The sequence below is a fragment of the Nomascus leucogenys genome, chromosome 2 (assembly GCF_006542625.1).
Source record: "Nomascus leucogenys isolate Asia chromosome 2, Asia_NLE_v1, whole genome shotgun sequence".
NCBI classification, from domain to species: domain Eukaryota; kingdom Metazoa; phylum Chordata; class Mammalia; order Primates; family Hylobatidae; genus Nomascus; species Nomascus leucogenys.
Window position 1 is genome coordinate 127,504,258 of NC_044382.1, and position 16,405 is coordinate 127,520,662.

The following is a 16,405-nucleotide window of genomic DNA, read 5'->3' on the forward strand; positions in this document are numbered from 1 at the left end:
GTGGTAATAAGATTATACTGTAGTCAATATTCTTCTGTAGTAAATAAAATATTATTTAAAGCAGTATTGGGAAAAGACTTCTGGAATGGTGACGTAAGAAGCTCCTTGGACTTTCTTGTCAGTGAAACAACCATGACTTGTAAAAAATTATTTTAAAACACAGCTATTTAATGTCTCTGGAAATTGTCCTAAGAGTATAGAGCAGATGAAGAAACATTTATTCAAGAAAATCTATTATATTTTGGTAAGAACAGTGAGGCTGTGTGGCATTTGAGCCACAACCCCTCCCTTTGTTCTTCCTCTCCTGGCTGAGCATGACAGAAACTGTACCCCAGGCATTTGCAGCCAAGAATGTAGGAGCCCTCTACCATGCTGTCTTCCCAGGATGGGCAGGCTACTAACTTTTCTTATCCTTCCCACTAGCTCTGAATTGCAGATGCTCTATTCCAGGTAAAAGTGACTGACTTGTGAGCCTCTATTTCTCCATCCAGCCCGTACTTACAGAGTGGAGACTTTACCCTACCTGTGGCAGGCTGAGAATACTGGGGCCCTGATTGCACTTCCCCTAGCTTTCGTGTAGCGTGGAGGTTCCATGGTTGGAGAGCCAGCTGAGAAGAACAGAAGCTACTACACCTGCCCCGCTTCCTTCTTGTAAAGCAAGTGTATCACTTGGAGAGAAGTATGTCACTATTCCTGCAGAAGTTCTGCCTAGAGGGAGAGGAAGGTCGTAATAACACAAAGTTCTGACCCTCTTCTCAAGGAAACAGTCTTTTTGTAACTGAGTATTTGGAAGTTCAAGCATAGGGATGCCCTCAAAAACAAGGTGTGACTGTAGTGATAAGCAATTAAGAGAAGGCTGGTAGTTCCATAACAGCAGGGAGCTAAAGTGTAGCCCAGCTAGACATTTACTAGAAAGAACCAGGGAAAGAGATAGCTAAGAAAAGCCCTCCTGGGATTGTAACAAACCTCAAAGACTGGCCTCAATGACTACCCTTGCAAAGAGATTTGAATTTAATTGGATCAGATTGTTGAACAATTTATACCCCAGGACACTGTTGAAAAAAATAGAACAGTCATCTGGCAATTAGTGGAACCTAACAACTGGGTATGATACCAAAAGAGGCAGACAGTTTAACAGAGAGACCAAGGAGAGACAGTCAAAGAGAGCCCTGCTAAAACCAGTGTCATCCTAGGGTGACTGCACCTACTCAAGGTACACTCTCTGAGGAGCAATATCAGAGGCTGTACACTATTGGGAGGATAGATTCACATATAAGAGTCTAGCTAAGTTACTAAATAAATAAACAATAACAACAAGCCCTGGAAGGGGTGGGGGATTAGTGTCTAGAGATGTTATAATCTATTATCTGAAATGTCCAGTTAGCAACAAAAAATTACAAGACATGGAAGAAACAGGAGAGTGTGATGCATAGATGGAAGAAACAAACAGGCAACAGAAACTGGCTTTGAGAGAACTTAGTAGACAGACTTCAAAGCAGCTGTTATTTATGTTCAAAGAACTAAAGGAAACCATGCTTAAATGTTACTAAATATATGTAAATTATTACAAAGACTCATAGAAATTTTGGAGCTGAAAGTATAATAACTGAAATGAAAAATTTACTGTTGAAGGGCCAAATGTAGATTTGAGCTGACAGAAGAAAGAATCAAAAAAGCTTAAAGATAGATTGATAGTGATTATACAAACTAAAGAACAGAGAGAACCACGGTGAAGAAAAGGAAAAAGAATGAAGAGCCTTAGAGACAGATGGAGTATCACTAAGCACACTAACATTCATATAATGGGTGTATCAGAGACAGAGAAAGGAACAGAAAAAAATTTTGAGGAAATAATGGCTTTTGATGAAAAATATTATACATCCAAGAAGCTCAGTGAACTCCAAATAGATTATATATCTGAAGAGATCCATATTCTCTTCATTGTAGTAAAAGTGTTGAAAGCCAGAAATGAAAAGAAAATGTTGAAAATAATGAAAGAAAAAATGACTCATTACTTACAAAGGAACCCTAATAAGATTAAGAGCTGACCTCTGACTTCTCATCAGAAACAATGGAAGTCAAAAGATAGTGGGCTAATGTATTCGGAGTGCTGAAAGGAAAAAAAAAATACCACAAGGTCAACTAAGAATTTTATAACCAGCAAAATGATCTTTCTAAAATAAATGTAAAATAAAGACATTCCTGGACAACAAAAACTGAGAGAATTTGTTGTTAGCAGTCTTGCCTTACAAGAAATACTAAATAAAGTTTTTCAGATTGATAGCAAGTGACCACATACTGTATTTATATGAAATAACCAGGATAGGCAAATCTGTAGAGTCAGAAAGTAGATTAGATGTTGCCAAGGGCTGGAGGAGAAAGGAGACAAGGGAGAGTGACTGCTGATGGGTATAGGGTTTTCTTTTGGGAACTTGAAAATGTGCCTAAGTTGATTCTGGTGATGGTTGGACAACTCTGTGAATATACTAAAAATGACTGGATTTTACATATTAAAGGGGCGAATTATATGTGTATTGTGTCAGTAAAGCTGTTTGAAAAATTAATATTGATCAATACTATATGAAAACAATGTCCCGGGCCCACATTTAGAAGTTGTCCGCATTTATTGCTTGGATGTGAAAAAATTACCTTGACAGGTATTAAATGGGTATTATTTATGTGAGGTTGTATCTATTCACAGGTAGCAAATTATGAGTTATTAAGAACCCTAAGGCAAGTTGTGCACTACACAAACATATGCAGTGGCATTGTCTGAATGAAAAGCTTCGAAATGTTATATTCACTCTTAAAGCTTCGAAATGTTATATTCACTCTTAAAACTTCCAAGCTTTTAGTGAAGATATTATTTTAGAAAGGGTAAAATACAAGTCTGAGGCTATATTAGGTGAAGTAATTATAACATGCTATTTGTTTTTCCTTTTTAACTGTATGTTCTTTTTCTTTACTCTTTTTTTTTTTTTTTTTTTTTGAGATGGAATCTTGCTGTATCGCCCAGCCTGGGGTGCAGTGGTGCAATCTCGGCTCACTGCAGCCTCTGCCTCTCTGGCTCAACTGATCTTCCTGCCTCAGCCTCCCAAGTAGCTGGGATTACAGGTGCCTGCCACCACGCCTGGCTAATTTTTGTATTTTTAGTAGAGACGGGGTTTCACCATGTTGGCCAGGCTAGTCTCGAGCTCCTGACCTCAGGTGTCCCATCCACCTCGGGCTCCCTGTATGTTCTTTTTAATATTGGGCAATAATGAATTACTGTAGACCAGAAAATAATCTAAACTAGATACCATTCTGTAAGCACTTTTCACAAGTATCACTTGTTGCTTTGAGAACAAAATCAGAGATGATGTCAAGTTATGGTGAAGCCCTGTGCCATAAAGGAGTTTCTAGTCTGTTAACAGTAAAACTACCATCGCAGCACTGTCCATCTTAAATGCCCTTTTTATACATGGCATACAATGGATTTTGTGGAATAAAAGGCACTCAGAATTTTTTAATTTTTAATTTTTATTTATTTTTAATCAGGAAGCCCTCAGAACTCTTGGTACTCAGAAATTTTAAAAGACTGCTCAGGACCTATAGATTGAAGTCAGGTCCTCCAAAACCTAGTAGAATGCATTGAAAATAAATTTGTAAATAAAACCTGCAAAATACACTGCATGCAACTGAAACAAAGGAGTGTAAGTCATGCAATGATTTTTGAAAAAAGGGCAGCCCGCCTTTTGTTTGCTTTTAGAAGGAGCAACTTCCTTCATGATCTTTTTTTATGTTTTGGGTGTGGCGGGGTTTGTGAGGATAAGTTTGGGAATATATCTAAGTGTGGCATTTTAGTAATGAAAAATCACTAATTTCTTAACTCTCTGAAAGGATAAAAGCTTACTTTATTGTGGAAAATTTACCTAATTGAGAATAAATGAATAATAAAATTTTGCCTCTATTATAAATTATTGAAAAGTAGATATTAGCTACTTGAATTTTTTATGTTTACTTTGGTTTAAATCAGCCATAAACTGGCACTCAGATACTTACTTTGTAGATATTGCAAACTTTTCCTCAAAAAGGAATTTTAAGTGTTGGCATTAAGGGATCATAATAATTCAAATATTTTTGGTAACCAACTTTAAAATGTATTGTTTTGTTAAGATGGCAAATTAAAATATGCAAGGATTTAAAAGACCTGTTTTAAAGACTGAATCAATTTAGATGTGAATTATATGTCTAATTCTTGTAGTTGTTTTAGTCTTTTACACAGGAAAAAGCTGTCCTTAACTTTTTCTCCATTGTGGCCTGGAGGATGAATCTGATTACATAATTCTTTACATTAAAAAAGGTCATTTCAGGCAATTCATAGTGTAGATGAAGCTAGGAGTTATGAAATTTTAAATATCATTATTTCCTGCGCATTTTTTTTTTAAAACCCTTTTATCCAATTTGCAGGTTTATTGTATTGAAACATGGTTGTGTATCAAATATTAGTTTGGTTAAAGAGAATAATGATAATTTGTATTTAAGATTTAACATGTAATGTCTTAATTTTAGGTAGCTGTAGCCATACCTAATAGACCTCCTGATGCTGTACTTACGGATACCACCTCTCTTAATCAGGTAAGGTTGTATTTTTGAAAAATGATAAATCCACCTAGTTGATGACACTTTTTAATTTATAACTCTAATACCTTATAACATTATGCATCTAAAAAGTGGGGCCTGTTCAACATAATAAACATACAGACATGTTTCCTGTGACTGCAAGTTATTTTTGCTAAATTTTTAGTTATTAATGTTTTCCCACTAGATACCAAAATAAAATATAAAATGGTTTTTTATTAGTGAATTTAAAAAGCATTGCATGTTGTTGGTAATGGAGTGCTTTCTTTGGAGAGGCTGCCCACTTTAAGAGTGAAGAATTTCATGAAAGCCTCAGAGTAAGTGCAGGATAAAAAACAGTTAAAAGGCAAGTATTAGTCATCCTTTCCTCTTTGGGAAAGAAAGCAATGCCACACTGCTTGGAAACAGATTATTTTATACCAGCTGTAAAGGACACGCAAACAAAGCATCTTAGAAGCAGTAGGTGATTTAATCTTTTTTGTTTGACATAAAAAATTTGTTTTCTGGTGAAGGAGATAAAATGTCTTGTCAGTTCACAAATTCTGTGAGCATAGAAAAATTTGTTTAAGAAGCAAAAGGCAACCATAAAAGTGAGAAAAGCAAGTTTATTTTTGAGAGACCTCAAGATTCTTCTCTAAGACGGCCAGCAGACTAACCATGCAGATATAGCATAAAATCCTTAAGCCTCTGGAGTAATGCAGTGTGTGAGCATGTAATAACAGTAAATTGTTCAGAAAGTTCACTTTAAAAAAAAATTTTTGGTTGTATTTTAGAGGAGAACAACACACAGTGGGGCCTACTGGAGGGTAGAGGATAGCAGAAGGGAGAGGATCAGGAAAAATAACTAATGGGTAGTAGGTTTAATACCTGGGTGGTTAAATAATATGTACAACAAACCCCCATGACACGGAATTACCTGTGTAACAATCCTGCACATATACTCCTGAACTTACAAGTTAAAAAATTTTTTTTGGTATGTTCGATATGAAAACTTCTGCAGTACTTACTGTTTCCTAGCAAACAGAAATGTAATCTCATGAGCCAGAGAGAATTAAAGTTGGTACATACGTATTTTTTTTCTGTACCATATAATCAGGTGATGGAGGGAACACTGCTTTATTCTTGCCTTTAAATATTTTTTCCATCCATTACTGTTTCTTACCAATTTCTTAAGAATGCGCTCATATTTATGTTTACATAAGGCTTAATTAAGAAACTAATTCTGTTAAGAGTACTAAAAAACAGAAAAGGCTCATGGTTTCATGGTTCAGAAAACCCAAGAAGTGCCTCTTTATTGTACTGAAATAAAAAATGTATCTGCTGTTAATAAAAGCTGAATAGTTTCCAAGGTTTGAATTTCTACACACTGTAAGTAGTGGAGTTTTCTTTCTTTTTTTTTTTTTTTTTTTTTTCAGATGACTAAAACTTTTTGTTAGTTTTAAGGTAGGTTTTAATATTTTGCTGCGTGACAAAAGACAATTTTTAAATCAACAATATTTTTGTGTGAGTAATGGGCACTCATCATTTGGCAGAGGTTCTTGGCCATTTTGTATCATACGATAATAAGAGAATATAATGAAAGCTATATACCAGTTCCCTAAAAAACATTTTGCATAAAACTTTGCGTAAATTTCAGGGAATTTGTGGGTCATCTGAAATTGGATCCATGCTATAAGAAATGAGTCAATTAGAAGAAATGTCATCTATTGTCAAGGAATGGAAAGAACACTTGGATACTCAACTTACAGATGTCTGAGATAACTAGGGCACCTATTCCAAGCAATGAATGTTTAAATACAAGGCTTTGATTTATAGTATAAGTGTAACAGACATTCAGAGAAGGGATACTCATTAGGGAATGACATGTAGAAGGGTTAGATAGTAAAAATGGGACTTAGCTGAGATGGTATGTGGGTGTTCTCTCTCCGGATATGTAGGGCTTGTGGTGTGTTGAGAAGTAATGATGGAGTCTAAGAAAGGAGAAGAGCACGACATGTGTATAAGGGGTAAGAATTAGAGCATTCACATTGGAGACTAGTGTAGGATGATTGTGCATGGGCAGATCTTTAAGAGATATGGAAATGAGAAAAAATTATGCCATTATACATAAACTTTATGCTAGGTATTTATATTAACTAAGTAACTTTTCAATCATTAAGAAAACTGGCAACTGTATATTTTTAACTCTACCAGTATCACTTCTGGAATGTCTGTTTATAATGTCTTCAAGGGAGTTTCTTCATCTTGAAACTAGTATGACAGGCCTGCACAGTGGCTCACACCTTAAATCCCAGCACTTTGGGAGGTTGAGGCAGGAGAATTGCTTGAGCTCAGGAGTTTGAGACCAGCCTGGGGCAAGACCTTGTCTCCAGTAAAAGTAATAATAATAATAAAAAAATTAGCCAAGCATGGTGGCATATGCCTATTGTCCCAGCTACTCAGGAGGCTGAGGTGGAGGATCACTTGAGCCTGGAAAATCAAGGCTGCGGTGAGCTATGATTGCACCATTGCACTCCAGCCTGGGTAACAGAGCAAGACCCTGTCTCAAAAAACAAAACAAAACAAAACAAAACAAACGAGTATGACAAGTGTACTTTGTAGTTTTTCATGATTATTAATAGACAATTCCACTGCAATAATCTAGAAAGACCAAACAATAAGTAAATATCAGATGTCAGGCTTTGTATTTGAGGAAAATGAGAATAAATATCCATAGTTTCCCCAGATACATATCTTATACTATACGTATCCTATTAAGTGAAGTTAATATTTGGCATATCAGTTCTAGTATCCAGTAAAATATAATTCTTTATTACAATTACTGTCATCTTGAACTGAAAACAGACGTAGGCTCAAAAACAGGTCTTCTAGTGGGAGATCTTTGCAGATTTAGAACACCCCTTTGTGGGGCCACAAAGCTGTAGAAAGATCATGGATGCTGGTTGGACCATCTGAGTCACTTGCACGTAACTGCCAGAAAGTGCTTACTATCTGATGGGATCATCTAAAGTGAACTGCTGATCAGCTGTGTGTTTTAAATGCAGAGACTGATTGCATTCCAGACGTTGCAAATATCAAGTCATATTTCCTAGAGTATTCTTCCTCTCTTATTTTTATTTGGACCTTTAGGACCATAAAGAACTCACGTAAAGTCATTAAGAATCAAAGCAACACAAGCATTCATCTCATCTAGAAGAGTCCCAGCATTTAATTTAGTTTCACTAGAATATTTTCATAATTTTGTATAATTGCTTCTACTAAACGATCACAGTATGATACACCAACTGTCAATTTTTAAAAGAAAAAACTTCTTTTACATCCTCTGGTCTCATAATCTGAGAGAGATATTGCTGACAGCCATGTTCTAGGTCCCACTCGCAGCTCCAGAAAAGACTCCTTTGAACTTTTTCTCTAGGCTGCCACAGCACCCATCGCCTTTAGTTTCCAATACGTGTCACCTTCACTTCACTGATTGTTTGTGGGTGGAAGTTTCAGATAAATCATTGGGAATCAAAAACAAATCACTGAGAAACCAAAAAAATTACTGTACGTTTTATAACTACTACCTTTTTTTTTTTTAAACAATGATTTATTATTTTCCAAGACTCTGGGTTGACTGGGTGATGTTTCTGCTACAAATGGTGTAGCTGCTTTTAGATGGCAGCTGGGCAGGGCTGGAAGGTTCCAAGATGGCTTCTTTTGCATATCTGGGGTCTTAGTGCTAGCTGTTGGCTGGGGTGCTTCAAATCTTCCCTACATGGCCTCTTTCTTCATGTGGTGTATCATCTTCTAGGACCTCTTTTATAGCCCTCAGTGAGACCCCCATTTAGATTTCTGGAGTTATTTTTCTGTGTAACTTCCTCCTCTTCAGTACACACAAATTCAGCTGTATCATCCTTTCAGAATTCTAATCTATATTTGTAACTCATTGAGACCACTTTGCTGTGTTCGAGATATCTGAATTGCAGTCTGGGAACTGCTGTCAGAAGGAAGCTGTACAATTGTAGAGCTCATCTTGTTTGTTTCTTTTCTGTAAAGAATTGTAGTCCTGCATTTCCTACTGTCCAATATCTAGGAACAGTGGTAACCCTCACCTTTTTTTTTCTTTATAATTTTTCTAGTTGTTTACGGTAGAAGAATAAGTCCATTCCAGGTCCTTCATTATGGCCAGAAGCAAAAGTTGTATATACCTTTTTTAATGCTCTTAGTGCCTCATTTTCCTGTTTAATCCATGACTATCTAGTTTTTTAGTTTTTATTGCTGTCCTTTGGCTTTGTGTGTTTCTTGTATAACAGTCAAAAGAGCTTATTTTACTTTCCTTTTCCCCTCTTATTGTTCCCATTTTGGGGGATGCATTATTTTTACTGTTTAGAGCATTTAACATTTATGTATTATTTCCACTTTCTGCATCTTTTAGTTTTAGATTTACAATTGAACATGTCAACCCTTTTGTTAAAGCTTCTTAGTCAGCTCTTAGTTGGATGAAGCTCCTTCTGTGGAAGGTTTCCCAAGAAGGGCTCATGTGTATAGTGTTTCCTTGGTTTCTGTATGTTTAAAACTATTTACCCTACATACTTGAAGGGACAGCTTTGTTGGATATAAAATCTTATTTCTTAAGAATGGTGCATCATTGTTGTCTTACTTTGTATGTTGCCTTTGAAAAGTCTGATGCCAATCTGATTCTCTTCCCCTGTAAGTTACTTGATCTTTACCCTGAGGCCCTCAAGATTATTTTCGTTTTTAAAGTCTAATGGTTCTGCTGGGATATGTCTCAGTCTTGCATGTTGCAGGTCAGTCTTCCTTATATACCTGGTGGGCCTTTTTAATATGTATATTCAGGTCCTTTAGGTTTATAGTATTAAAATTTTAAATGTTAGTTATCTTTCACTGTTTTGCTTTTCTTTCTTCAGGTACTCCATTTATATGTACGTTGGATCTTTTCATGTCTTTCAACTACTTTTCTTCTCTTTTAGTTCCTTCTCGATTTCATTTTCATTCTCATGGTTCATTTCTGCTCTTTCTGCCATCTCCTTATTTCATTTTTATTTGCATATGTTCTCCTTTGGGTACCTTATAATTTAGTCTTCATTTCTTATATGATTTTGATTTTTTCTTTCCATTTCTTCCTCGAATTTAATCATTACTTATTTATTTCTTCATGTATGTCATCCATTTTTTTTTTAGTTTTTGGATTTTGGATTCACAGTGTTTGTTTCACGTCCCCAAATGCTTGAGTGTTTTGTTATAGTTTTCTTCTGTTTGGTAGTTTGTTTATTGGGGGGTGGGGGTGGATTTTATTTACTAAAAGGTTTTGTTTTGCATTTTCAGTTTTAGTTTTTTTTTAATATATATATTTTTTATTATACTTTAAGTTCTAGGGTACATGTGCACAATGTGCAGGTTTGTTACATATGTATACATGTGCCATGTTGGTTTGCTGCACCCGTTAACTCGTCATTTACATTAGGTATATCTCCTAATGCTATCCCTCCCCGCTACCCCCACCCCACAACAGGCCCCAGTGTGTGATGTTCCCCTTCCTGTGTCCAAGTGTTCTAATTATTCAATTCCCACTTATGAGTGAGAACATGCGGTGTTTGGTTTTTTGTCCTTGCGATGGTTTGCTGAGAATGATGGTTTCCAGCTTCATCTGTGTCCCTACAAAGGACATGAACTCATCATTTTTTATGGCTGCATAGTATTCCATGGTGTATATGTGCTACATTTTCTTAATCCAGTCTATCATTGTTGGACATTTGGGTTGGTTCCAAGTCTTTGCTATTGTGAGTAGTGCTGCAGTAAACATACGTGTGCGTGTGTCTTTATAGCAGCATGATTTATAATCCTTTGGGTATATACCCAGTAATGGGATGGCTGGGTCAAATCGTATTTCTAGTTCTAGATCCCTGAGGAATCGCAGTTTTAGTTTTATGTTAGCGTTGTATAGATGAAGAATATTTACCTCGGTGCATTTTGTGGTTTGGGATGGTTTCCAAGATTCTTAGTTCAAAATTGCCCTTTCTCTCTGTGTAGCAAAATGCAATTTCTTTAGTTGGTGGCTTTAAAGAAGGGGCGCTGTGGGGAGGTGTTTTATTTTTAAAAATAAAAAAAATTATCTTTCAGGGTCATTAATTTCCTTTCTTGCTTCTTTTTTTCTTCACCATCCAGTCTCCAAAGGTGATATCTTTGTTTTATTCTCTTCTCCCTGAAAGTGATACCTTTCTGGGATTGCCACTGGAAGGCCAGTGTACTATTATTTTCACTGTAGTCAGTGCTCTAATCTTCCAGGATTCATTTCAGTATTTTTGCCCTTAAGATGGGTTTATCTGGGAGTGATTTTCCTTTTCCCTCTTCCATGCACTGCTTTTGCACCCCCCAAGCCCTGCCACTCTGCAGTAGCTTTCAGAGGGTGCTCAAAAGTTAGCACTGATAGAAAAGTGGTGTTTATTTTGAGACTTAGTGGAATTTGAAGTCTGCAGTGTTCTCTGTCTTCTAGTCACACTGTAGGCTTGAGATTTGTGTAGTTTTATTTGTTCTCATTATTTGTATATTTGTTTGGAGGATATGAGGACTTAAAAAGCACTAGTTTCCTGAGCCTATTTATTTAGCATTTAGTTTAACTTAATGGTACAGTTTTAAAAAATCAAATTAAGAAATAGTTTACCTGTATACAGATTATCCTCCCACCTACTTTTAATGTGCAAAATAATGTATAGCTATTTTTCTTTTTCTTACTTTTTGGTGGTTATTTATAATGACTTATTTCTAGGCAGAAATGAAACAAAACAAGAAACTTTTAGCTTTCCTTCTGAAATATGCCATTTCTTCAAAATACGTAGAAGATAAGCTTTGGCAGTTGTCATTATTAATTGAACAATGCTTATTTTGTGTTATGGTTGAATGGGTCAAACATCCAGTCAGTTGGGTTTTGTCATTTCTCATAATGAGCCTTTTTTGTCTTTGTTTAACTCTGTTATCTATAGAAAGCAATGCCATCATTGAAATAGTGTGAGATATCTCATATTAATATGGTTTCTTTAGAACACTGTTTTCATTTATGGAAATGATATATGTGGAATGAGAATACTAGTTCTAATCTTAGAAACTTGGTTGTTTATATTGTTGCTGTCATCTTTAAAAAATAACTAACATTTATTCAGGTATTATTTATCAAAGATAATACCTTGTAAGCTTTATCCCACCTTTTTCCAACTACTCTGTGAGAGTAAGTTCTGTTAGCCTCTAAATGTTTCTAAATGAGCAGTTGAGGCTTCTAATGGTGAAGAAACGTGCCCATTAATGGTAGAGCTGGCTTTGAATCCAGCTCTGCCTGGTACCAAATCACATGATCTAGCATGTGTTTGACAATTTCCTGTCACAATTTCAGGCCCTGAAATGTGTCTTTCTTTCATTTGTATACAACATCATGATATATATTTGCTAACATTTTATTATATAAAGTGCTTTTTAAAAATTATCATTTACTTTTCTTAGCATCTCATATGGGACCTTGCAAGTCACCAGTATTCAATAATTGTCTTTTTGATTTCATTATATTAAGAAGACATGTAAAGGAAAGAATATTGAGTCATTGAGAAAGTAAATAATCTGTAGAACCATTGTATGGAGTGATGGGGAAGGAAAAGAGCTTATTGGAATTATACAAAGCATATTAAAAAGAATGATGTTTTCTTATGAATTATAGAATATTTTCTATAAATAAAACTTGTTAAAAATAATCAATAGTTTAAAAGTAATAAAAGATCAGTAATTTTAAAAAGATATGGCTAGTCTTTACACAACATTTCAGTAGTCTTTGGAAAACAGCACAGCAATTAATGAGAAAGGGAAGAAGTCTTGAGGCTGACCTAAAAGGATCAAGTTTACAGATACATTAAATACACTTACTATTAGCTGTTTGGTGAATTTCTTCCTTTCAGTGCTGGTAAGTGCTTTTTAACTTGGAAGAATGTACCATTTAAATGCCAGAAAGTATGGTGACTTTTTCCCTATTGTAATCCAGGCCACGCTGCTAATCCTACCTTATCTAACTAAACTAGTGATGTGGAAATCTGGACCCAGCAGAACTTTTATCATAATAGCAAGGTATTAGTTCAGTCAGTTTTCTTGCAGGGTGAGCTAACGTTCAGGATTTAGTGTACCAGCAGAATGAAAGTTAGTGAGAAGTGTTTGATGTTTCTATGTCTGATATTGTCTTAGAAGCTTCAATTTAAAACACCCCAGTGAGAAAGTTGGCGTAAATTTTGCTTGCTTAGAACAGACTATAAACATTTACCTTATCTGTGTATAAATGGGAGTAGATTGATTGACTTCTTTTTGTGAATTTCTTCTTAGGCAGTAGTAACAGTGTTTCACCCAGATATAATTCTTGGCTTCCCCTTCTACATTTTTTTTTCCCTCCTACTGATTTTAGTGGCAAGTGTTAAAAAAATATTTCATTATAGGTAATCTTTATTGTTAAAGATAATTATTTTTAAAATCAGAGCCTCAGGTACATTATAATACAATGCTTATAGCAATAACCAGCCATGTTTCCTATTTTTCATTTAATGTATTCTAACAAAACACTGAGTTCTAGTTATGTTTATGGTTTCTCCACAGGCTGCTTTGTACCGCCTCAGTGGAGACTGGAATCCCTTACACATCGATCCTAACTTTGCTAGTCTAGCAGGTGAGTTGTCGATAGTATGTATCAATGAAAAATATTAGCCATTCGATATTTAATTAACTAAATAATGTAAAGACACTACTACTTATGACTGGTAGTTTGAGTAACATTTAAAAAATGTTTTGTTATTTATTACGTTTATGCAAAGGATATGGAAAGGTAGGAAATGTGTTCAGAAAATAGTGCACTTGAAATTCAGATTATGGTGGAGGGAAGTTCCTGCTAGTGTGAGGTCTAGGATAGGACCATGAAGGTGGGTGTCTGAGTTATCACAAAGGACAAGGTTATTGGAGAGACAGCAAGGAACTGAAAGGTTAGGGAAGGATCATCTACCTATATGGATATTGAGAGTACCTTGGATGATTTCATGGTTACAACCGAAACTAAACAAAACAATTGTGTTTCCAGATGTCTCACATTCTTTTCCTGTTTATTTTTTTTTTCTTTCTTTCTTTATTTCATAATTTCCTCCAAGGAAATACTCTTTAAAAAATATCTACTGTGTTTCTTAAAATAGATGGTATAATTCCTGCTAATGCAATCTAAAGACATTTTTAAAGTCCTGAATTAACTACACTTGATTTTTAAACTTTAAAGGTACCTGTATCTAAAACTCAGTGTTCTCTCTTTTCCTAGGTTTTGACAAGCCCATATTACATGGATTATGTACATTCGGATTTTCTGCCAGGCGTGTTTTACAGCAGTTTGCAGATAATGATGTGTCAAGATTCAAGGCAATTAAGGTAAATGTATATTACTATGTAATTTGAATATTACTTCCTTTTTCTATCTTTAGAGAAGAAAAGGGGTTTTAGTGATTTAATTGAAAATAGATATTGTACTACAGCAATGTACATTTTTATTATTTCATTGACCTGGCAATCAGCACACTGTCTTTTTGTAGCTATAAATAGCTCTGTTGCACTTGCACCAGGAAGGATGCACAGTTGCAATTTTAACATATTAACTGGGTTGCTTTATAAATTAATTAGGTGCATAGATATATATATATGATATATATATATGATATATATATATCAGTACATATGCCTTGAAAACTCAAGATTTGCTTTTTTTAACTGTTTTATCATTTTCCTTAATTTAATTAAAAATGTTAAGTGGCTGATTAAGTCCAATAAACATACATCTACAGCAATATAATGATTGCATATTGTTTTAACTCTGTACTTTTTAGTTGATTTCAAATTTTTATCCATTATAAATAACAAGGAAAAATATCCATGCCCATATTATTTTGCGTACGTTTAAGCCAAAAGATGTACACTTAAAAAAGTTTAAGGCATTGTCAAATAGCTCCAAAAGCTTTTAATTTATCCTCCACGCAGCAGTGAAAGTATATTTTCTGATGCATTGCCTTTGATAGCACTGATTACTCTCATGCTTTTCGTTTTATTACAACTATTTTTTATTATCCAGTAATATATACACAGAGAAAATAATACAAAAAATTATGAAATAAAAAGTGGAATTATTTTGCCCTGTATACTCACCCCAGGCCTCATTCCTCAGACTTAATTTGTACCACTTTTAACTATTTCTTTAAGTTGTTCTGATGTACCTATATAACTCTACCTAATATGATTATGGTTTTATTTCTTGATTTGTCAAGATAAAAAACACTATTTTTTGATTCCATACTTTGAAAAGACAAAGAATTGGCTTACTTATATTAGTTACATCTTTATTTTACTAATTTTATCATATTATACTTAGGTCTTTTAGGAATTTAAATATCATTAAACCTTGATTTTTTTTTTTCTTTTGTGCTCTCTAATTTCCTTTCCAATTTTTTCCTCCTACAAGTAAAAGAGTTTCCTTTTAAAACATTTTTAACCCCACAATTCTTTTTTAAAGGCTCGTTTTGCAAAGCCAGTATATCCAGGACAAACTCTACAAACTGAGATGTGGAAGGAAGGAAACAGAATTCATTTTCAAACCAAGGTATGAATTTTACTTTGCCACCCTTCTCACATGCTTTATCATTGTGTTCCATCTTATCATTTTTTTTTGGTTAGTACTATGGATAGAACGTTCTTTTTAAGTAGTGGTAAATTTTAATTAAAAATAAGATACATCTTGTCTGGCGTTTTCAAAATTTTTATTTATCAGGCAACACTTAAAAAAAATAAAATAGAAGTGTTTTGCACCTTGTGTTTTATTTTCTCTTTTATTTTCAACTAAATTGGTACCTATGTATGTAGCAGTGGCCCAGCTATTCTGAAAACCCAGCCAACCATGTCTTTTTGGCTCAACTAGTCAATCAAGTCATTGTCAAAATATCATCTTAAAAAATTTAAAGGCGTGACTCAGACAGATATACAGTGAAAATGTGACAGAAATCTATTTGACTCATTAATGAAGGATCTTGCAATATGATAAAACATGTTCAAAAGACAATTAGAACAACAGTTTATATGGTCCAATAGGAAAGTCATTCTAAAATAATTTTGCAGAGTTAGAGACAAAATTAATTAATATCCTATAGAACAATAAAATCTTACCCTTTATGAGTTTTCTCTGGACAGAAATCATATGCATCTTGATTACACAAAAATCCACAAATTAACAAGCTACATCACAGAGTCTGGGCCTAACAAATAGTAAATGAGGTTATTTTGGGGTGAGGCTGTTAGCAGTGCTCCAGTAAAATACTAAAAGGACATGGAATTATTGTTTTATTTGCAAGTTATTAAAAGACAGTTTTTGTTAACACAGTTGACCAGGCTAATACTTTTTGGCTTGATTATTTCATGCTATATAGAGTATATTAAACAACTCCAATGATAATAGTAACAGCTTTCATTTATTGAGAACCTATAAACTGGCAATATTATTTTCTTTAATATGCATAATAAATCTGTATGTAAATATAAGAAAATCTAGGTTCCTAAGAAAATCTAATCTAGGTGACCTAAATAACTTGCTCATGGTCACACAGCAAGTGGTTGAGCTGGGATAGAAACCCGATCAGCATGGCTTCAAAGCTTTGATTACAGGCCCCAAATATCTTTTCTGTATCATGTTTTCTTTCACAAATAGATAACTGCAAACTTCTTCTTACATGGTTGCCTTACT

At 34.5% G+C, this 16,405-nt stretch overlaps 1 protein-coding gene across 4 annotated transcripts in view; it reads left to right on the plus strand.

The window, feature by feature from the left end:
- The window catches only part of HSD17B4 (hydroxysteroid 17-beta dehydrogenase 4), an 88,709-nt gene that overhangs the window by 57,998 nt on the left and 14,306 nt on the right, over nucleotides 1-16,405 (plus strand). For 3 of the 4 annotated variants that reach the window (XM_030818180.1, XM_030818195.1, XM_030818206.1), the window contains 5 exons: nucleotides 4,552-4,617; nucleotides 12,976-13,056; nucleotides 13,243-13,312; nucleotides 13,946-14,052; nucleotides 15,185-15,271. In XM_030818180.1, the coding sequence (XP_030674040.1) occupies nucleotides 4,552-4,617; nucleotides 12,976-13,056; nucleotides 13,243-13,312; nucleotides 13,946-14,052; nucleotides 15,185-15,271 (411 nt within the window). The remainder of the gene's footprint in view (nucleotides 1-4,551; nucleotides 4,618-12,975; nucleotides 13,057-13,242; nucleotides 13,313-13,945; nucleotides 14,053-15,184; nucleotides 15,272-16,405) is intronic. The other variant, XM_030818188.1, reaches the window with a different exon arrangement.